The sequence below is a fragment of the Serinus canaria genome, chromosome 1 (genome assembly GCF_022539315.1).
Source record: "Serinus canaria isolate serCan28SL12 chromosome 1, serCan2020, whole genome shotgun sequence".
NCBI classification, from domain to species: Eukaryota; Metazoa; Chordata; class Aves; order Passeriformes; family Fringillidae; genus Serinus; species Serinus canaria.
The window spans coordinates 14,417,152-14,439,801 of record NC_066313.1 but is presented as its reverse complement, the minus strand read 5'-3'; the positions used below and the strand labels follow the sequence as shown (position 1 = coordinate 14,439,801).

General features: G+C 39.6%; 1 protein-coding gene across 4 annotated transcripts in view; it reads left to right on the top strand.

Moving 5' to 3' along the window:
• Nucleotides 1-22,650, top strand: part of APP (amyloid beta precursor protein) — a 194,931-nt gene that overhangs the window by 96,340 nt on the left and 75,941 nt on the right. For all 4 annotated transcript variants that reach the window (XM_050970784.1, XM_050970776.1, XM_050970767.1 and 1 more), the window contains exons 4-6: nt 6,734-6,846; nt 8,257-8,450; nt 14,342-14,541. In XM_050970784.1, the coding sequence (XP_050826741.1) occupies nt 6,734-6,846; nt 8,257-8,450; nt 14,342-14,541 (507 nt within the window). The remainder of the gene's footprint in view (nt 1-6,733; nt 6,847-8,256; nt 8,451-14,341; nt 14,542-22,650) is intronic.

The following is a 22,650-nucleotide window of genomic DNA, read 5'->3' as shown; positions in this document are numbered from 1 at the left end:
ATGGGGAGGAGTTAAGACTCTTCTCATCAGGAAAATATAGATGTTTCAGGCTGCTGGGGCACAAACACACTATATCAGCACTACCTTGCATTCATGTTGGCTTATGGATAGGTTTTAGGGAGAGACCTGTAACTTCCATTTAAAATTAAATTTGAATTGAAGAGCTCTACAAATCCCTTGTATACTATAGGCTGTTTAAGTCCTTCAAACTAGAGTGAAGGAAGATCTTTAACCGTATGGCTTAACATGTGTCATGCCCAAGTTCAGGGGACAGCCATGCCAGAGGCTGGGCACAGCAGCAAACTCCTTCAAATCACATTTTGACTGGCACAGCCTCTTCTCTTCATCTATAGGTACCTAGTCTAATACAGTGAAGAGCACTATGGCTGGTTCATTTTATTGCTAGATAATTGTGCTTACTAAACCATTTTTCTGAAAAATTTTGAAAGTATCTAGGTGCTTTGCATCTTCTCTGCATTTCTGGACTTGTGAAGAAAAGAAAAAACATTTTCAGGAAAGCATTGTTTCCTTGAACTTCAGACCAGTGCATTTGTCTTGCTCTCTCATGCAGATTTCAGCTTACTTTTAATTACCAGTGTTATAAATGAGAAAACATAAAGATTTAGGTAATAAAAATTCCCAAAGTTACATATCTGCTTAAATAGGTGTAATACTGTATGCATAACATAATATGTAATAAAGAAATGTGGCACAAGAGGCAGCAGAGGTGTTGGGGAGCAGGGCAGAACAAAGCATCACAGGAAAGGGGTTGATCTGTTCCTTGGTTGCCATCATGCCAAGTGTGGGATGGCTCTGGATAACCTGCAGTCACAGGGAAGTGACACATTTCTCTGAATGTTCTCAGATATGTACTGTGCAGGCACTTGAGCTTGTGAATTTGTTTTAGCCAGGCCTTTGTTCCCATTGGTGACATGAAAATGAAGCCTTGAGCCCCAGACCCTCAGCATGTGCACTGCCTCTTCATGCAAAATTTAACACAGGTTTTGTTTGAAAGTACTTCTTTGAACATGCTTACTTTTTGGTTTGGAGCCCAGCCATCTGCTAGAAGGTGTTTGGTTTTGTAATAGATTTTCTTTTATTACCTTTATAATCTTACCTCTGCTTTTTTTTTTTTTCTGTTCAGTGTTGGTGGGATCTTCACATTTCATCTAGTTTATGGAGTGTCTGGAAAATCTGCTGATCAGGACCATGTCTCACACAGTGCTTTTATTTTGCACTACTTTGCTTTCATACCTTACATTACACAGATAGGGCAATCATCTTGTTAGGAACATATGGACTTGCTGAGCCTTTTTCTTCCTAGAGATGATGTTGGAGATTAGGATTTTTTCCTTTTTTTCTCTGGGAATTTATCTCCCATTTATTGCTTAAGAGATGGCAACAATGAGTACTTAAGAGAAAAAAGATGTGGCCACGGGGGAGAAGGTGCAGTTGGCTGTAGTCTCTTAGCTGAGGAGTGAGCTTGGTAGCTGGGGGACTTTCCCTTGTAAAGTGCAGAGATACCACCAGATCTTGGCTGGGGGTCAGGGGTTGGGCTCAGTCCTCTTTCCCTGTTTGCCTCTCTGGATCAGAGTGGAGACAGTTGTGGTTTTGGTAACAGACTGCTGCTGCCCAGGGCATTCACTGCCACTGTAGACTTCTTGTCCTTCACTGCTTCTTCTGGCTTTATTGTTTTATTGTTTATTAGGTTTCTGGGCTTGTTTCTTGTTGCTGCCATTGCTGCTATTTGTTTGTCTTGTTATACATACATACACTAGTAACGAACTGTTATTCCTTTTCCCCTATCTTTGCCAGATAGCCCTGTAATTTCAAAGTTATAATAATTTGGAGGGAAGGGGTTCATATTTTCCATCCCAGGAAGGTTCCCACATTCCTTGGCAGGCACCTGTCTTTTAAACCAAGACAGATTTCAAAGATTGTGTGAATTGTAGCCTTCACTATTCCAATTCTTTTGTGAGAGGCTGATTCTTAATCATATTCTTAGTATTTGCTGTGTTGAAAAATGAAATTTCTGGACCAGAACTTCTCATCTTACAGCAAAAAATCTGTTGTTGTTCCAAGAGTATTTTTTAGATGATAGAATGTCCTTGACCGAAATAAAGTTACTAAATATTAAAATGTGGCATTGTAACGTCCAGCAAAACTGTTTTTGAACAGTGTGAGCTGTAACCTGTTGTGATACACCAGTATGGGGCAATCAAAGAAGTCTGCTACAAACACAATGGACAATTGGAAATCAGGAGGGAGGTTACTGGTATTATGGGGGCAAAGATGATATTTCTAAAATTAAATTAAAATGTGACTTCCTATGTTGACACAGTACATGTTGTGGTGATGTGCAGTTAAAAGTGGAAAGTTAAGCAAGAAGCAATTTGCAGGATGTTGAGCAGGATGTTGGCAGCCTTCAGCTAAATGAATGAGGGGCACATGATGGTGAGTTTTAATGTGGTAACACAACCTCTACTCAGCATTCCCCTTTAGGGCTGTTTTCTCCAGATGGCCAGACACCCATAAGCCAGCAGGGTCTGGTTTTAACCAGCTCTTCCCTGCAAAAGTGGGTGAGCAGCTACTGGAACACAAGTAGCTGGTACACTGACGTGTTGGATAACCTGAGAGGATGTATGGATTTATAAACTCATCAACAGAAAAATGGTGCCATCATGGTTTATTATTAGAGTACCTCTGCACAGGACATATTTCCAGCTGTAATCAAAATACAAGAGATGCTGAAGAAGGCAGAAAAGCACTGTAAAATAGTGGTAAATATAAGGCAGACAGAGGTAGTGTTGTTGGTGGTAATGATTCCAGTGCTTTGTGGTTGGTAGGAATTTTGAAAGCCCCCCATCCATGGTCCTGTCAGGGTTTACCCTGACTTGCTGGGGGATCGGGGCAAGGTGTAAGGATAAGGGAACAGCTAGGGGCCAGGGAGGCTTTTAAGGCAGTGCTGCCACCTAGGGAAGTGCTTATCCTGCTTAAGCAAAACAGGCGGGGTGTTGGGGACCAGCCCAGTATGATTCAAAGTTCGTATATTGCTGTGTTGGAATTAAAAATAAAAATTGGAGTTGAATTTGGCAATCCCATCACCTGACAGTAGAAATTACAACCCGCACTGGGTCTGGGTTGCTCCATCAGTCAAAGAAATGTAGTAATGCATAGCTCTCTCTGTCGTGGTATGCTCTGGCAAAGAAAAGTAGTATTACAGTTTTTCCTTATTTTTGGAGCCTCTCTTTGGATGCCCAGGATTGCTCTCCCTTCATGTGTGCTTGTTTTCCCGGTGTAATCTGTGGGTTACTCACTTAAAGCAAAGAATCCTAGAAATCTTATGACTCAGCATAGCTCAAAGTTAAACGAGTACAGGAACAATACAGGTAGAAGCTTGCCTGCAAGCATAAAGTGCTAGAAGTGCTTCTTTCTGATGGATTTATGTTTCGATTAGATTACTCCAAGCAAATTAAATATTGCAGTTGCCAAATGACTTCAGTTGAGTTTGTCAAACTGCTACTTGAACAATAATTTATTTTTTAAAAACCCCAAAAAATAGAACAGAAGTTTAAAGCTTTGCATTTAGACTTCAGTAGTAATTATTGTGAAAGGATTGAAAAAGGTTTCTAGAGTATTAGCTCTGTGTGGGTGTCTAAATAATGGATAGAATTAAATTTTATTTGTAATAAAAAAAGAATTGAAGGCAGTAGAAATCACATGTAAAGTTGCAAGTGATTGCTATTGCCTAGATTTTCACACACCTATTTTACTATAATTCTGTATATTAAAGGAGTATTGCCATGAGCAGCCATCCTTCTCCCCAGGTCCTCTGTTCCTTCTGAAAGACAGAGGAGGGCTTGTTCCAATTGATTGTTTATTTCTAAATTGTTTATTTTTAAATTCAGCAATTGTTTGCAACATGGAGCCTCATCTGAAATGAGAGTTTGGGTTATTGTGAGGATGCTGTTGCCTTATTTTCAAGTAATATGATTCTATAAAGCAATGCACATTTTCTGTGTGCTAATCAAATCTAACACTGTATCTTCGCTGACATCTGAACAGCTACTATTTCTGTAGTGTATTGTTATGAGTTGGTTGATATAATTATATGCTCAAAAATTATTGTGCAATTATTTTAAATTATTGCATACTCATGCATACTTTTAATGACACTGCAGCCCAAGCTGCCTTGCCCAGAACTTTGGACATACAGCTTTCCATCTTCCATTTGGTGGATGTAACTCAGTGGTACATCTGATTGTGTTACTTTTCACAGAATCATAGAGTTGGTCAGTTTAGAGTGGACCACAGTGGGCCGTCTGGTTCAACCTCCCTGCTCAAGCAGGATCGTCCCAGAGTACATGGCACAGGATTGCATCCATGTGGTTCTGGAATATCTCTAGTGAGGGAGATTCCACACTCTTTCTGTGTGATCTGTTCCAGTGCCTGGTCACTGCTCAGGAAGGAAGCTCTTTCTCGTGTTCAGGTGGAACTTCCTGTGCATCCATTTCTACCCACTGCCCCTTGTCCCATTGCTGGGCACCACTGAGCAGAGCCTGGTCCCTGCTCTGACCCCTCCCTGCAGGCACTGACACTGATGAAATTCCCCCTCACTTGTCTCTTTTTGAGGATGAACAGCCCCAGCTCCCTCAGCCTTTTCTCATAAGAGAGAAGCTCCATCCCTTCATCATCTCTGTAACCTCTGCTGGACCCACTCCAGGAGCTCCCTGTCTCTCCTGTCCTGAGGAGCTCAGAACTGGACACAGCACTCCAGAAGTGCCTCACCAGGGCTGAGTAGAGGGGCAGGATCACCTCCTTTTACCAGCTGTCAAAGCTCTTCCCAGTGCATCCCAGGATCCCATTGGCCCCCTTGGTCCCCAGAGCACTGCTGGCTCAGGCACAGCTTGTTGCCCACCAGGACCCCCAGGTCCCTCTCCTCAGAGCTGCTCTTCAGCAGTTTGGCCCCCAGCCTGTGATGGTGCCCAGGGTTATTCCTCCCCAGGGCAGAACACTGCAGTTCTGCATGAAATCATCATACTCTTGGAGTCTTCAGCAAGGCCTCTGTGTGCTTATCCACTGCTCAGGCACTTCACTAAATTAAAGCATTAACAGTTGCCAATTACTTTTGTCCTGAGAAAGTTCAGGTATGGGCCAAGCCAGTCTCCAAAAAGCTGCAGATTTATGGGACTTTCATTGCAGCATTTGTGTGTGACACCACTGGGAACTGAGACTTCATTAAATGAAAATGCAAATTTTGTATTTAGGGTTACCAGAAAGTGTACTTACTCATTTTTGCAAGGTAATTTTGGACACCTCTAGAAAATGCTTCTGTTAATTTGCAGTCATTAGGGTGTGGGAGGGAAGCATAAAAATAACATTTTTTTCCCCCTAGTTAACTAAGTAAGTTACAGAAACTAGTTACTATTTCCTAGTTGATTAATGGACTTTAGGGCTTCAGATCAAAGGCACTGAAATACAGCAAGGGATTTACTGTGAAATACACATCTTGGTGTGGTATATAGCAAAGGTTTGTTTGTTGAATTCTGCCTTTTTCCTATACATTGGGTATTGGTTATTTTTAAAACTGACTTTTTAATTGTAAGCCTTAAGGGCCACTTCATCAGCTTCCTGAAATTACTCTACTCAACAGTAAACTTGCAGTCATTTCATTTTGATCAATTAACCTGTTATTGCATCCTAATAGCCATTGGACCATCCTGATTCTCTCATGTAACACAGACTGTAGTTTTTTGTAGGCTACAGACAAGTGGGCTTTAGGGAGCTGATTTATGCCAACTGAGTCATGTGCTTTCACTATCCAGTAAATGTTCAGTATTTACACTTCTCTAAAATACTATGTAATTTTCCCTTTAAAAATACCTTTGAGAGGGTTTGGGGTTATTTAATTGCAACATCAGAATTGTACAGAATAACAGTGATTTTAGTCTAATAAATCATGTTACCTGGCACCTGAGTTTCTGAGTACTTATGTTGTGAGCAGTGTTCATTTCTTAAGCATGTAAATTTTTGTCTGCTGTTGAAGATGAAAGAATCTCTTTGGTCAGTTATGTCCTTGGGAAAAAAGGCTCTTCACCCAGTTTGATCTGACCAGATATTCTGGTGATCATGAATCATCTTGTTTCCTGGCTGATAAGCTCTACTTGCTTACCAGCCTTCTGGGCTACCATGAATTCATCTGGCTGATGAAATGAGGATGCAATGAAGAGGCTGCAGCAGCAAAAATAACTGAGTTGACTGTGTTGCTGTTAGCACTGTATCAATGGAAATATTCTCAAATGCTTTGAAACAAGGTGATGGTGTAACTTGTTTTATGTGGAAGACCAAAGTATTTCAGCAGTATTTCCCTACTGCTATTAAGATGCAAAACGTAGCTGTCCCTCCCTGCCCCTGTAGTCTCCTTCCTGGAATTAGACCTAACAACTCCTGACTTCATGTTGCACCACACATATCTGCAATGGGTCCTGCAAGTTTTATTATGCTGAGGTTTTCATAAACAAATATATATGAGATCAAAGGCCAGAGCTCCTATCCAATGGCAAGTTGAAAGATGGTCATAATTTGAAGCACCATCTAGAAACTGTACAATTCTCTGCAAACCTGCCACTCATTCACAAAAGCTGCTAGGAATAGCTAGAGGTTTAACAGGATGAGATGTTGGAAGTAAAAGTAATATTTCTTCAGTGTTCATTTCTTTTCTTTTCCCTTCCAGTGGGCGAGTTTGTGAGTGATGCTCTCCTGGTCCCAGACAAGTGCAAGTTCCTTCACCAGGAAAGAATGGATGTGTGTGAAACTCACCTGCATTGGCATACTGTTGCTAAAGAGGTACATTCATCTGTCTTAAAATTTCCTGTCTTCCTTCTTTAAAGCTGTCCCACTCTTCTGAGGATGATTTAAAATATAGCAGCGACATGGAAAACAAAAAGCAATACTTTCAAATGTTTGAGTGAGAAGCATTTTGGGATTTTTTGTAAGGTAGGAAATGGGAGTCAGAGCACAAGAGACACCACAACTGAATACTTACCATTAACCTTTGAACATTGACCCTCTTTCATAGCACAGTTTTTTTCTTCACAATCACTCACAAACTCACTGTGTTTTCTGCTTCATCCAATTTCCTGTGGCAGCACTGGAACTAAAAGCCTAGGATTTACCTTGAATCATTATCCCTGGTGGATATTATCCAGTATTTATCATGGATATTGGTATGCCAGATGCCCACAGAGATCAAACAGGCCTCAAGGAGTGCACCATGTGACATTCCACAGAAAAGGGTAGGAGAGCTGATCAAACAAGGTCTAGCCAAAGGCATTTTGCAGGCACAGAGTTTTTACAGTTTAACAGTGCTTTACTGAAAATAGAAATAAACTTTGTGTTTCAATTGCTGATGTGTTTTGGAGTTTTTTTTCCTATGCAGAGAGATTTAGGAATAAAATCTGAGATGATTTTCTGGTGGGGATTTCTGATTGCTGGGTTTTTTTGGAACCTCTTAGCTTGTACATTATTCCACCTTCTGGAGATGAATTTTGAAATGGCATCAGCAGCTTTTTAAATTTTCAGTTCTTGTTTGAATTATACTTAAATAAAACATGTAAGGCACCAACCTTCACACAAAGGAGCTCTAGTTAATTTTGACTTCTTGCAAACTTGAAATGGCAATAGCCTGGAAGGACATCCTCACTGTGCAACACTGAACCATTTTCCTTTTTTCATCTGTCATACATCACAATATCTTTAAGGTACAATTATACCCAACTGACTGTTTTCCAAACAAGGCTAGGAGGTACTGTACTGACAGAAGTGTCAGACCAGACACAGCGTGTTTCCAGTGTAAGAGGTATTTCAAATGTTGATTTACCTTGAGACAAAGTTTTCAATAGCATAATGCATCAGGATTGAGATTAACACATAAATAATTATTCTGTCATCACATTTTCTGTTTATGAGGCAGAGCCTGTGAGGATTTTAGACAGGAAGATTTTCTTCTGGGAAAGACTGATAGGGAGAGCTTGTTTCTTGCATTGGACATGGGTAGGGAGCTGCTTACAGTAATGTTGTGAATGCAAGTGTGATCTTTCTAAGTCATGTTTCAAATTTCAGAGATAATGCAGTTCACCAGCTTTAACTTCCTAAGGCAGTATGTAGCCCCTTCATATTTTCTCAAGGTCTGAGATTTTTTTAGTCTTCCTCCATGCCAATATTGTTGCTGCTTTTTTTTTCCCCTCTTTTCTGCAGTCCTGTAGTGAGAAGAGCATGAATCTGCACGACTATGGCATGCTGCTGCCCTGTGGAATTGACAAGTTTCGTGGTGTGGAGTTTGTCTGCTGCCCCTTAGCAGAGGAAAGTGACAATCTTGATTCAGCTGATGCTGAAGATGATGATTCAGATGTCTGGTGGGGAGGTGCAGATGCAGACTATGCAGATGGAAGGTACAGTGACTTTGTACCCTTCAACTTAAAATGCCAAATGTTATTAAAAATGCCAAAAATCTGTCTAAAAGACCTTGGCATAGAAGAGTCTTTGTACCTTATACACGAACTTGCATTTACAGTGGTTGAAAGCATCGGTGTTCTGCTCCTTTTATTTTTAGCTTTCTACAGTAAAGGTTGTTGTTAAAAGATACACTTTTAAGGCACACTTTTTAGTGCCATTATAATTTCTTCAGTGAGAATTATTGCCATATTTATAACAAAAATGCCTAAATTCATATTTTTTAAAAATAAATGACAAATGGTGTGCTCCTAAGGTGCTTCATGTGCAGTCTGGGGTACTGCAGCAGGTATCAGCCAACATAACCAGTGGAGTTCTTGAAATGCCTTCGTTCATAATAGGCATTAGCTGTGTGCTAATTATTATAATATATATATATAATATATAATATTGTTATTGCCATAAGAATATTTTTCTGCTGACAGTTAGTTTCTGAACATGATCTAAAAGAAAATGTGCTTTAGTATCTAGCCTTTGACAGGCTTCCTAATTTGCTGCTGTTGAGAAGGAACATGGAGGTTTCCTTTGCAAGGCAGTGATGGGTGAGAAGATACCATCCCTGTCCTTACCCTTCCCATCCCCTGTGCACATAGGTGTAATTTTGAGCCAGATATGGGTTATAACTGTGTTGCAACACTCAGAGGTAACTGAGTGGTCTGATGCTGTTAAAGCCTTTTCCTATCACTCTCCTGAGCCTGTCAGAGAGCAATTGGAAGAGCACATTACCACAAGTCATGTCCTTGCAACTGGATGTCAGCAACTTGCAAAGATGGCTTTCTTCACAAAATAAGATCAATGTTCAAATTCTTTTTGTGCTCCCCAGGCTTTCATCACTTTGTACTGTGCTAATGCAGTGTTTCTGCTTCTTTTTTTGTACAAATAATGCACAAAATCTTAAACTTGGGGCTGATTGCAAGTGGTTTCAAGGAGTACACAGAAAATAAATGGGGACTAAATTATGTGAATAGTGCAGGAAGTTAATAGGTCTGAATTGTGTTATGTTTGGACTTGCTAATAATCTAGATGGAAACAATTCAAAGAACAGTGCAGAGATGAAGGACAGAGACTGAATTGCTGTAATTTGATGCAATGAGGTGGCATTAAGACAGAATAATGAGAACATATATAATGGTGGGTAATTAAATCTTTCCTGACAAAGCATTGGTAAGTGTTGCCAAAGGTAGAGTCCTTTGTGAATAATGGAATATATTTAAAATAAATACTTCCCAATGGTAATTTCCAGTTTTCTGTTGTAAACAGGAGTGAATGGTCAGGCTGTTTGATGCAAAAGCCTACATCAAAGAACTTTGCATATTCCATATTGATATCTTTGGACTTTCTTCTGATTTGTACTTCTAATAACTATCAGTGTCACTATTTATAACCCTTTCAGTAGGATTTGTAAAGCTGCTTTTGGGCTTTTGCTGTGTCATTTCTGTATATTTAATTTAGATTTTGATTGGGTGTTTAAATGTTCTCTCATTCTAAGAGATGAGTGCAGACCTTTTTCTAATGGACATGTTTGGTTTTTTCATTATATAAATATATATTCACACAAGATAGATTTCTCCTATCAATCTATCTTAAATACCTATTAAATATATAGGTAACATATTTATTATATATTTACACACCTATATATAAAGTACCTGTCTTACACATGTAGGATCAAAGATGCCAAAATTATTTTAAATACAAGGGCTTATAGGGGTATAGAGTACTTGTTCGTAAGACAAATATCCACTGTATTTCTGTCCTTTTTGTGGTTTCCACTGAATATTTAATTTACTGTTGTAGTCCATTTTCTTCTACATAAGGCAGTTTAATATCTGAAGAGATGAGTTCAAGAATAACTTCATAAATTTTGTCTTCTCTAGGAATGGGAGCTGTAATTGCATTTCAATCCATTTCTGAAATTCCAAGCAAATACTGGTTTGGGGTTTTTTTACCCTCCCCTCCCATAGAAGTGCTTGCAAAAAGAAAATGAAAGTGCCCTACTATGGGACACTTGTCCTTCATCTGCAGATGAAGAGCCAAGTAATTGGTAGTTCTTTTAGAATGACTCACTCATTTCTTGCGGCCTCTTAGGCCAAGTACATTTAAGCTGTGTGTATTGCAGCTAGAAATACTCTTGAATTTTAGTTATTTATATGTATATATTAAAAAAAAATCTTACATGGCAGTATGTGGTAATTCAAATATCTTGTGTGTGTATATTTATTCATATCTGAGCATATGTTTGTGTGGCTATCAATGCATATATGCCTTAGTCTTAAACTGATTGTGAAGGAAAAAGGAAATGTAAGGTAGGAGAACACTTTGCTAATGCTAAATTGCCAATTTTCTCTGCTGTTGAAGCACATCTGTTTAAAGCGCTTACTCAAGTCTTCATTTGTCACCTTACATAGTTCCTAAGTAAAAGTGAAGGTGACATGTTTGAGGTGGAGGTGACAAGCTGAAAGGCAGATGATTATATTCTTGTTTCTTGAAACTATGACAAAGCAGAATCCAACAAATGTGGATGATCTATTTTGAGATAACTTTATATCTTAAGCTGTCAGATTTAAATTTTAAAATATTTGCATTTGTAGTTCTCAGTGTGTAGAGGAAAGCACATTTCAGCCATTCAGTTAATAAATGCCCTTTTTTAGACTGTTGTGTTTTCACCTCCAACAGTTGTCCCTGAGGTCAGTATTTTATTTTTTGCTTTGTCAAGGGTGTTTTCTTCTCCACAGGGGAAAGAAAAGCTCAGCTGCGTGTTGGAGCCAGACTATTAGAGGGGATGTGGAGGTAGCTTGGGCTGCAGTGCCTCATAGTTGGGTGTCCTTCCTACCTGATATCTGACCACCACTGGGTTTGGATGTAAAAGGATGTGGCTTGCTTGTTGTGGTTTGTTGGCAGTACTTGGAGGAAAGTGTGAGGGTGTATTTTGGTGTGATATGTGCCTGTTTTATTCATGAAGCCAAGAGGCAGGGTCCACATCTGCTTTTGAAATTGTCTTGTCCTGCTCACCCTGAAATAGTTTTTAACTCTGACAAAGAGGTCACAAGCATTTTTAAGCAGTGGACTTCCTTGTTGCTATCATCACCTTTAATTAAAATTTACCTTGAAGTCTGCCTGAGGGACAGTCAGATGTAGGTGCTGACTTCCAGTATAACTGCAGACTCTTTCCCTGAATAGTTCCAGCTCAGTCAAGTGACCTGCAAGCTCTGGCTGCTCTTGCAACTCAGCACAGCCTGGTGGCCCTCCTGCCTGTGTGTGGGAACTAGCTGGAAGCTTTAGTGTCCTTGATGTCCAAAGCTGAACATCTTCAGGAGTGATGGCCAAGCTGGAAACTTCCAGGTTTTCTCTGTTGTCTTGATTTGAAAGACAAGTATCTGCTAAGCCTCCCTTGAAATGGAAAATGTAAACCCATTCTCTCTGAATTATTATAATTTCTAAAATTAAGGAGGCTCTCAGGAAAAGATATGAGAATATGAATAACAATTTTTTATTAGTATGTATAATAAAGCAAATAAACAACAATAACAACTACAGCATTAACAACAAACAGAACCAGAAACCCAGTAACAGCTTTGTCAGCTGCAGTCACTTTCCTCTTTGGTGCAGTGATGGTCAGAGCTGGCAGGGGTGCCGGTGGCTCCCGGTGGGCGGTGATTCCCCCCGGCTGCAGGCGGGGGCTGTGGCACCAGCTCGGGGAGCACACGGTAATGCTGGCTTGCCTGAGATGGATGGAAGAGAAGCTTTTGCTTCATAAACTCCCTGGGGCAGTTGGTCCCAGTGCCTCAGCCGGACACTCAGAAGCAGCAAGCTGGGTCAGCAGGATATCAGGCAGGAGGTGGGGGGCGGCAGACCAGTGTAAAATTCATAGCAGTGCTGAAGAAGCAACAGGGGTGCTCCCTTCTGCCAAGCTCCCAAGCTCCCTTCTGCCAAAGGCTCCAGAACAAACCATGGTTCCTGGCTGCAGAGTGTAAAGCACATTGCTCACCTCTGGTCCTGTCCTGACTGGGCCATGGGCTACCACATAAACGATCTCTTGCTTGATCTTGGCAAAGGCCTGTTGCTGCTCAGGGCCCCAGTGGAAATCATTCTTCTTGTGGGTAACCAGGTTGAGAGGGGTCACGATTCGGCCGTACTCGGGAATATGCTCAAAATACTCGGGAATATACTCAAAAAACTCGGGAATATAATACTCGGGAATATACTCAAAAAACCTAGGATGCCTAGGAAAGCTTGTGTTTCCTTCTTGCTGGATGGTGGAGACATTGTGGTGAACTTATTGATAACTTCAGTGGGAATCTGATGCCATCCATCTTGCCACTTTACTCCCAGGAATTGGATCTTTCGGGCAGGTCCCCTGACTTTGCTCTTCTCAATGGCGAAGCCAGCTTCCAGCAGAATCTGGATGATCTTCTCTCCTTTCTCAAACCCTTCCATTGCTGTGTTCCTCCGCACAATGATGTCATGGCAGATGAATGGTACAGTGGAGATGGTGAAATTTGTAAGCCAGATTTTAGAAATCAAGAAAAATTTAAAGAGGAACCAAGTGGGTTTGTGCCCCTTTTTAACTTTTTCTCCTGTGTAAATGGGAACAAGTCATCTTTCGTGCAGACTCTTCTACAAGGTGGCTTTAACCATATCTATTAATAAAATATACCTGGGTTTCCCCCAGGGGAAAGCTGCGGTATTATTTGAAGTCTCTCTTGTGTTTCTGGAGGCCAGGTATTTTGGGGAGAAGGAAAGAGGGAAATCATTCTTGTTTGTATAGAGGCTTAACTCCTAGTAGAGTCAGGTTTGTGGCATATGAAAATTTTATCACCATGTTTTAACTTCTTAATGGCCTGTTAAAAAGGAATCATACTGTCTTCTGTTTTGCCAAGGTCGCTTTCAAAGTTGTAGTAGGCAACATAATATAAAATGAAATATTAAAGGCTTGATCTCTGAAATGAGTTGGAGAAGTTGTTAACTTCACCTAGAAGGCTGTTCAACCGTATGTGATGCCATGAGAAAGATTCACACCCACTTGTGCTTGAATTTGACAGAAAGTCACTGCATGTTTACATATTTAAAGATCATTTATTCATTAGTAGTAAATTTCAAGTAGAAGATCAGATACAAACCTGAAATCTTGCCACAACAGAGCATTAAGGTTAAGAAATATTTTGAAGGCAACAGTAGCAGTAGCTGAACTACAAACAGATTTTTTGACCTGTTGTCTATATCACTCAGAACAGAACTAAGAATTATTCCAGAAGATTCTTTACATATCTTATTTCACCAAATGCATTGACTAGTCAACTTCAGCATTTCCTCCTGTTGTCCAGTGGAAGTGTCCTTTCCATTCACATAGCACTTGTAACAGCAGGAGAAACTCTGTAGTCAGTAATTTGAGGTCAGTTCAACACTTGGTAGTAGTCTATGAAAGGCATGCAGGGAACCTCTGGATAAGCTGTCTCCTAAGAGAGGCAGAAAAGTTCCTGAGGAACTTTCTGGTTCTTTCACATCAACTGAGTGCATTTTGTGCAAAGTTGATCTTCTTTCAAAATAAAATTTGGTTGATGGTATCATGCAGTGAGCACGTTTACAGTATTATTCAGCTGTCAAAATATGGGATGCTAATGTTTTTTCTTTCTTTAGACATTTCTTAAGCATTTCTTACTTTTTGGGACATTCCAGAGTCCCAGATTCTTTCTTTTCTGTTTAAAGGAAAGGGAGGGAAATTAGGAAACAGGTAACTGTTTTCCTTATAGAGATTTCAAAGAAAATGTTCTCTCATATGACCTTGAAGTAATTTTGTTGCTGACACATCATGATGATTTTCTTCATTTAGTGATGATAAGGCGGTAGAAGAACAGGCAGAGGAAGATGAGGAGCTAACTGTTGTGGAAGATGAAGATGCTGATGACGATGATGATGATGGCGATGAAATGGAAGAGACAGGAGAAGAGTATGAGGAGGCAACTGAAAGAACTACCAGTATTGCAACCACTACCACCACAACTACAGAGTCTGTGGAAGAGGTTGTCAGAGGTAGGTTCATCAGGCTTGGGACTGAAACACTAATCCTGCTGCTTTGCATATTTGCACTTTACAACAAAAAAATGTTCCAAACAGCAAAATACCCAAAGCTGCAGTGTTGTTGTGCTTTTTGGCTCCTGTAATTTACGTGTTTAATCTCCTCACCTTTCCCTTTCCCATTACAAGTATTCTGTGGGGTTAGTTCTGCCACAGCCCTTTGGATTTTCTGACCTCCAGTCCTCCGGTGCACGGATGCTGCAGGGACTGTCTGTCCTCGAATTGTGTTTGTTGGGTGTGTTGTTCACAACATTTCTTGTTCAGAAACAGAAGGGTTGATTTTATTTTAAAGTAGCATTAAATAAAATTCAACTGTCCTATGTAGCAAATAGGACAGGAAAGTGTGTATGATTTATCTTGCACATGAGTTACAGAAGGATATGAAGTATCAGTTCCAAGCAGGAGATATCATGAGCTGGTTGGGTCCCTCATATTACCAGCAGTTAATGGGTCATTTTGTGTGATTGTTAGATACTTGTTTGTTATGTTTCTTCATGATTTAGTAATTCAGTAAAGTTAGACAAATTTAAAATAACTATGCAGAAATATGAACATAAACTAATGAGTTTTAATGTGTGGAGAAGAAAGAAATAGGAAAAAATAGAATACATGGAGTGAGAAAGAGCTCTTCTTTTGTAAAATTTAATTTTCATTATATTTTTTAGTTCTTAACAGAACTGCATTTTACAATTTGAATTTTACACTAGTTCATGGTCAGCATAGCAACATAGTTTTTTTAAATGTCTCATTTCTCCTACAATGCATATTGGAATTAATTATCCTTATTTTTGTATTTTAATAATACAGGTCAGTGTGGTATAAATCTAAGTAAAACAAATCCCAGTTCTTCTACTATGTTTACATCTTTGCCAATAAATGCTGGAGATGGTGGCCAGAAATGAGATTAAAGACTGTATTTTGAAAAGAAGGGAGTTGTGACATGTAGGAGGCAGAGGGAAAATGATAGAAATTGAGGCCGTTGTGAAATGAGGGAGAAAATATCTGGCCTGTCTCCTCATGCTTCCCTGCCTCTGGGTATTCTTGGGACTCCAGTGGTAGTGGAGTCCCACATTTTGCATGTGGCAGTGGCCCTTCCTCTTGAGCCTTGGTGCCAGTATTTGTCAGAGGAGAGGGTGCTGGCTGTAGTTTATTACACCAGGATACAGGAGCATGCCCAGGGGATGCTTTGGGAAAAGCAGAGTTACTTGCTTATTTTTCTGTTCAGTCTACATGGAGCACTAAAGCTTTGCTAAAATCACCTGCAAATGTTTCTTTCTAAGGCTGGCAACTCAGTCTTGTGTGTTTCTGTTTTATATAACTGTTGAGTGTTTTGCTCAGTTCTTGGAGAGCTCTTTCAGTGAGGAGGGAGTAGGAGGAGTTAATATCTTTAAACCAATTAAATGTATTTCCATATGTGAGCTTTTACCCCCTGGGGATAAAATGCCCTGTTTTCCCTGGTAAATGAATATTGCAAGGGAAAAAAAATTAAAAGTACACTTGACTTTATTGGGATTTTGGATGAGTAGAAATGAGGACAAATTTGGTAGAAATATTTCTTTACTGAGGGTGATATTTCAAAGAGGTTAAGATTTATAGCTTTCAGGAAAGTAGCATACAATCACCTGAATATAAAACATAACACATAAAAGATGAGGTAAATTATTGAAATGACCTTTCAGAAGCCCTTTAGAATTGTATATATTTGCTGATCATGAAATGATTGCATGTTGTTTTTCCCAAGTCTACTATTTCCCACCTTGGGTGACTGTGAGGAAAATATGCATTGGTTAAAGTGAGGTGAGGACAATCTGTTACCAATACAAGTTTTCAGCACAGTTCTGCCACAAGCCTTTGGCCTTCCTGACCTTCAGCCTTGCTGGGGCACACATGGTGTAGGGACTGTCCTGGAGAGTAAGTGCTATCTGACAGAGCTGCACTACGCAAAGTGCTTGCTTATTTATTCAAGTAGAAGTGTCCAGATGACATAGCCTTGATTCTTGCTTTTGCTTCCCTTCCTACACACAAGAGAAAGCTTCCTACAGGGTCCCTGTTCTCCTGGTGCAGACAGCAGATCCAGCATAGGAACTTGTGTGGTGAGCATCTTGCTGATGCAAGTGTCATTGTAAATGGAAGAGATGGAGGGACCTTGTTGAGAACATATGTATGAAGAAGTGGTCTTTACTTTGGAGACACTCTGAAAGCCTCTCTAGAAGGACTGAAGTGTCAGAGCTTCATTCATGTGGACAGCCTCTGTTCCAGGCTGCCTTGCCCAAGCACTAGTTATAAAGCATCCTAGATGCTCTTCACAACCCTTTACACCCAGTTTTATGAAGCTGTAATATTATGTCTTTAGCATTAAAGAACAGAGAGAGTGGGTTTATCCAGTTTAAGAGGAGCTGCTTTTCAAATGGACAACTGTTGTAAAGCCATAAGTTAGGATCTAATTGTGGGCTGGTACTGAGCCCTTTCTCTGCCAAATCAGTGGAATGGCTGCCATCAGCCATAAATAATTAAAAAGCGTAAATACTTTAAAGATACTTGAGCTATTGTAGAATCAATTTTTCAGGCAGTTTTATTTTTGTTCATATTATAATGACTCGTGACCAAAATAGTAATAATAGAGCCACTTACAAACTTATTTTCAGTGAAAAGGAAATTAATCTTTCCCAGAGAATGAAAAAAGTTCTTTGGCAGGAAGATAGTATTTTCATTCTGCTGCAACCACATTTCTATGTGTTTATTAAAAAATGTGAATAAACTTTCCATAGGGCAGTGTTTGCCAGTATTCACTTTCCTACCTTTTGTGAGAGATGATCATTATTCTGAATTCATATGGTGTATAGCAGCAGACCCAGTTTAAAGTTTTGGATATGCTCTTGCTGGGCTTCAGATGTTAAATCCAGATGATTGTGGGTCTGAGATTACAGGGATTCAGATGGTGAAATTAGTGTGAAATACACATTTTTCATATCTCTCACCGTGGGGAGATATTAGCATTGAGTTTGTCCTGAAGAAAATTTGGCTCTTGAAGCCCTGCTCTTGATTTTTGTCTCTATATGGAGCAAGCGAAGTGACTCTGATGGCCAGGATTTAGGTAAGGGAGTGGTTTAATTTCTGCAGTCATTGCCAAGGTGTTATGGGTGTTGCAGAGCTGCTCCCAAGGATCCAGGCTCCTTGTGATTTTTCCAGCATGTGATGGAGGCAAGCAGGAGCACTGCTTCCCCCATCATGTGCAGTTGTTTGGATTTTGTTTCTGCTGTCCTTCTGTACAGGACAGCAGAAGGACACAGGAGGTGACAAGAAAAATCAGTCTTGGCATACAACAAAGAATAAGCAGTTTTGGCTTAGTACTTCCCATCACAATCACAGAATCACAAGGTTGGAAGAGACCTTCAAGATCATAGAGTCCAACTCATTTCCTAACACCTCAGCTAAACCATGGCACTGAGTGCCTCATCCAGTTTTTTTTAAACATATCCAGGGATGGTGACTCCACCACCTCCCCAGGCAGGCTGTTCCAGTGTTTCATCGCCTTTTGCATGAAAAGCTTTTTCCTACCATCTAATCTATATTTCCCTTGATGCAGCTTGAGACTGTGACCTCTCATTCTGTCAGTTGCTGCCTGGAGAAAGAGACCAACCCCCACCTGGCTCCAGCCACCTTTCAGGAAGTTGTAGAGACTGCTAAGGTCACCCCTGAGTCTCCTTTTCTCCAGGCTAAACACCCCCAGCTCCCTCAGTCATTCCTCACAGGTTTGTGTCCCAAGCCCCTCTCCAGCCTCGTTGCCTCCTCTGGACGCGCTCCGGCGTCTCCAGGTCCTTCCCAAACTGAGGGGCCAGAGCTGGACACAGCACTCAAGGTGTGGCCTCACCTGTGCCAGGTACAGGGGAAGAATGACCTCCCTGCTCCTGCTGGCCACACTGTTCCTGACACAGGCCAGGAGCCATTGGCCTTCTTGGCCCCCAGGGCACACTGCTGGCTCATGTCCATGTCAGCCAGTACCCCCAGGTCCCTTTCTGCCTGGGCACTGTCCAGCCACTCTGTCCCCAGCCTATAGTGCTGCAGGGGGTTATTGTGGCCAAAATGCAGGACTCAGCACCTGGACTTACTAAACTTCATCTTGTTAGACTGGCCATCCATCCAATTGTTCCAGGTCTCTCTGCAGAGCCATCCTACCTTCCAACAGATCAACACACGCTCCCAGCTTGGTGTCATCTGTAAATTTACTAATGAAAGATACAATACCCTTGTACTATAGTAGTCGTTCCCTGCTCTTCTTCCTTGCCTTCAAGGCCATGCAGTATGCTTTCTGTGGAGAGGGGTGATGTGTGATTGCATTTCATATCAAGAAAACATGATTGGTTACTATATAAATAGTACACATTCATATAAATCCACTGGGGCTTTTTGCTATGCGATCTTCATTCAGAATGATCATCTACTGTAATTTATGAATGAGAGCTGATAAAATTAGCTTAATGGATTTGCATTTATAGCTTTTAATTAGACATTTTAATTTAAAGCACAGCTATTCACCCATAATATAATACTTTATTATATGATGTAATTGGAGGATTTTTTTTTGTAATCTGGTGATTTTGTTGATGGAAATGGAATACAGTGCTGCCTTTTTGAGTCAAGGGCAAAAGTACTGAAATGCTAAAAACACTAATAATGTTATTTTATGTAAATTGGAAGGTGGAGAGTAGTTTCATTTGAAATGTATCCTGCCAGAAAAAATTACCAAGAATCTGTTTCGCTAGAGAAGATGTCATGTTATTATATTGAAGTAGTAATTAATTGCAATTTTTTTTTCTGAAGATTTTGCTGTGTAAAAAGACTGGAATGCACTTCCAGACTAACCCTTATACTCACTGTCATGCCATATTGGCAGAATTGTGAAGTTATGTGGAAAGATTACCTTTTCTAAAACACATAAATTCATGAAATTATATTAGCCTAGATTTAAAATCAAGCTGGGTTTTTTGTTTGCTTTCTGGCCATCAGTGGTAACTTTATGACACTTTAGTTCCAAATATAGTTCTGTTGTGCACAGGAAATAAAAAATATATTTTCACATATTTGTTCCGCTTCAGAACTATAAGGCTTTGTATTCTAGCCAAGTATACCATTAATTTTTTTTAAATATTCTGAATATGCCCTCGCAATAGCTTAAGAACAAACATTATAGAGAGAATTTCATCTTGATTACACAGGATGGAAATCACAATTAAGGGTATTTAACAGCTTTGGAGGAGCTGTCCTCAGTATTGCATTGAGAAGTCATAATTTTGCTTTTTTAACTTCTCTCTGTAAAAAAGCATTTTAGCAATTGTGTAGCTTGTGCATCAACTTTGGTCCCAGTGCATGTGCCAGCTTCACAGATGTCTTCTCCTAATTCCAAAAGCCTCTTCTGAAATTAGCTCTTGTCTTTGAATACTCAAATTAAAATTTGGTTGCCTCTTCTAACCATATATTCAGAATGAGGAAGTTTTTGTTTCAGTGAAATTATCTTCAAATATTCCCTTTTGATTGATTCATTGAGTAAAAACAGTTGTGCCTTTTTAGAACACAAAGAATATAACTGAAAGAAAAACAGTGCTATTGCTCTTGCCTAATTTTTCTCAGCTAGTTTAAAAAATAAAGACTAATATAGGGGCATATATATTAATATCCCCAAACTATAGCTCAATTCCTGAAGGTATGGAAGACAAAATTACTCCAGTTGTGATGTTCTATATACTAGTGCCTGAAGAAGGGGAGCATATACCTCATGATACATATTTGAGAGGTTTATTCCTTTGACCTCTCTTGCATTTATCAGATACTTACTCAGTTCTTTAGTGAGATATAAATGGTAAAATAAAAGATCTGATCCCATATACTTAAGCAACTGTTTGAGGTCCTCATTTAAGAGGTGTTAGGTGCTGTGTGATTGTGACACAGTTGGAATGGACAGCAAACACACACCAGTGCTAATGGCCTCATTCAGACCCTCAGTATGATTTAGTTGTGTGTACTTGGTTATATCAGCTTCAAACTTGCAGGGCTGGTAGCACAGAAAGGCTCCTCAATGCAATGTATTTTCCATTACCCTGGTTATATTTATCAAGACCTCACAGTATTTATAAGTCAGCATGATGGTACCTTTCTCCTGTAGCATTTAGGTAAATAAGTTTCTCAGAGGTGTAAACTAGACATGGGAAACCAACTTCCAAGACAGGTCAGAATTAGTAACCTAACTCCTCCTGTTGGTCCCTTTTTTCTTAGATTCCTTCAAATTTAATTTCTGATTTAAGGTTTGGGGCTGACTGCCAGTATTAAATGAGCTTAGTTCTCATGATCATGTAAATAAATTCATATGCTGGAAAAAAATCAAATAAACTTGATATTTACAGTAATAGAAATATGTAAATGTAGCTTTAATTATTCTCCCTGTTTGAAGTCCATCTTTTATTTCCAATTTCTCAATTGAAAATGTTGTTGAGGATTTAAGTCCCGTAAGGGAAAAAAAACCATGGAGTTGAGATTTTGAAATAAAGACATTATAATTTCACTTTGATTTGAAATTGGTTTCCTTCAAGTAGCAGTAGAAATAAATGGTAATGAAAAATTTAAACTGACATTCAGAACCATATTTTATATTTGCCTCTGTAAAAAGTGATGATCAAAAATATCTAAAATGTTTGCACATAAATTCTAATGAGCTCTACTTACAGCATTTTGGTAAATGAGTGCTTATGGAAGTACTTTGCATAAAGTCAGTATAAATCAATGTCCACATACTTAAAGACTGTATTTGCTAGGGTGCTGAAGTCTGTGCTTTTCAAAGAAAAAATAACACAGTCTTTGCCAATGTTTAATGTAACCGGTTAGTTTTCAGGATTCAACTACTTAATTTAAATGCAAATCAACAAGCTTTGCCCTAGCCCTGTCCTTCAGGGGGTGGTGCTTGCCTGGTTAGAAACAACTGGGTTTGCCCTGACGTGCTGGAATAAGTACAAGGAGCTTGGAATGGAGAAAGTTGACTTACATTTTCCTGATTATCTCAAAAGTAATTTGTCATGTCTGAGGTTTTGGAGAACAGAGGTATTGGCACCTGTAGTTTAGGACACAGGATGAAAGGAATCTGACTATTGGAGTAGAATGGTTTGAAAACTCTCAAGTGTCTAAAAGCAACTGTTCATGAACCTGGGTTGTTGCAAAGGCTTGTCCTCTTTAATTGTATCCAATTTCTTGAAGCTAAAGGCAAAAGTTTGTCTTTAGAGGGGGAAATGTTGCATTAGTAAGGAGATAGGACTCAGTTTCTTTATGCTGAAAAGTCTGTTCTTTGTTCACATAACTCATTTTTATACAGTTTTCACAGACCTCGTGTTTTACTCCTATTGGCTAATAGTTTTCCTGCTACTCATTTCATTGGTTAGTAATTGGCATTTTGCATATCAAATCTCCCTAATTTTGGATTGTTCACATATCTTCTTATCTGATTCTCATGGGACAGATTTCTTGTTTATTGCAGGTGCAAATTTATTTTTTTCTACACGTATAGGTTTTAATGCAAATTGATTCTTATTCTTAAGGTTTCTTCACATGAGAACTAAGCTAGCTGCACTTGAAAGAAGTAACAGGCCAGCTGGCAATTCAGCAGAGCAAGGCCTGATTTCATAAGGCCTTTCTTTTATAATACTTCTACCTGTATGTAACAGGAAGAGTAAGTTCCTTAAACAAAGCAAAGCTCATTGTTGATGCTGTACTGCGTACAAATTATTTGTGGTATCGAGTAAAACTGAATTGCATGTTTGCAAAAAGTAACTCATCTTTGCCTCAGTTTTCAGCAACAGAATTAAAATATGAAGCAAAGACAGCTTTTAATTTTTTGATGAATCATTTAGCTTAACCCACCCACTACAGCAGTGCATGCTGCCTACTCCTAATATCTGCTAAAATACTGTATTTCACCCCCTGTAGACATTATTTGCTATACTTGGCAGCAGCAGAAGGAAGGGGAAGTGGTGTTTGGATTAATAGCCCAAGAAAACCTGTTAAATTTCTCATCTCAGCACT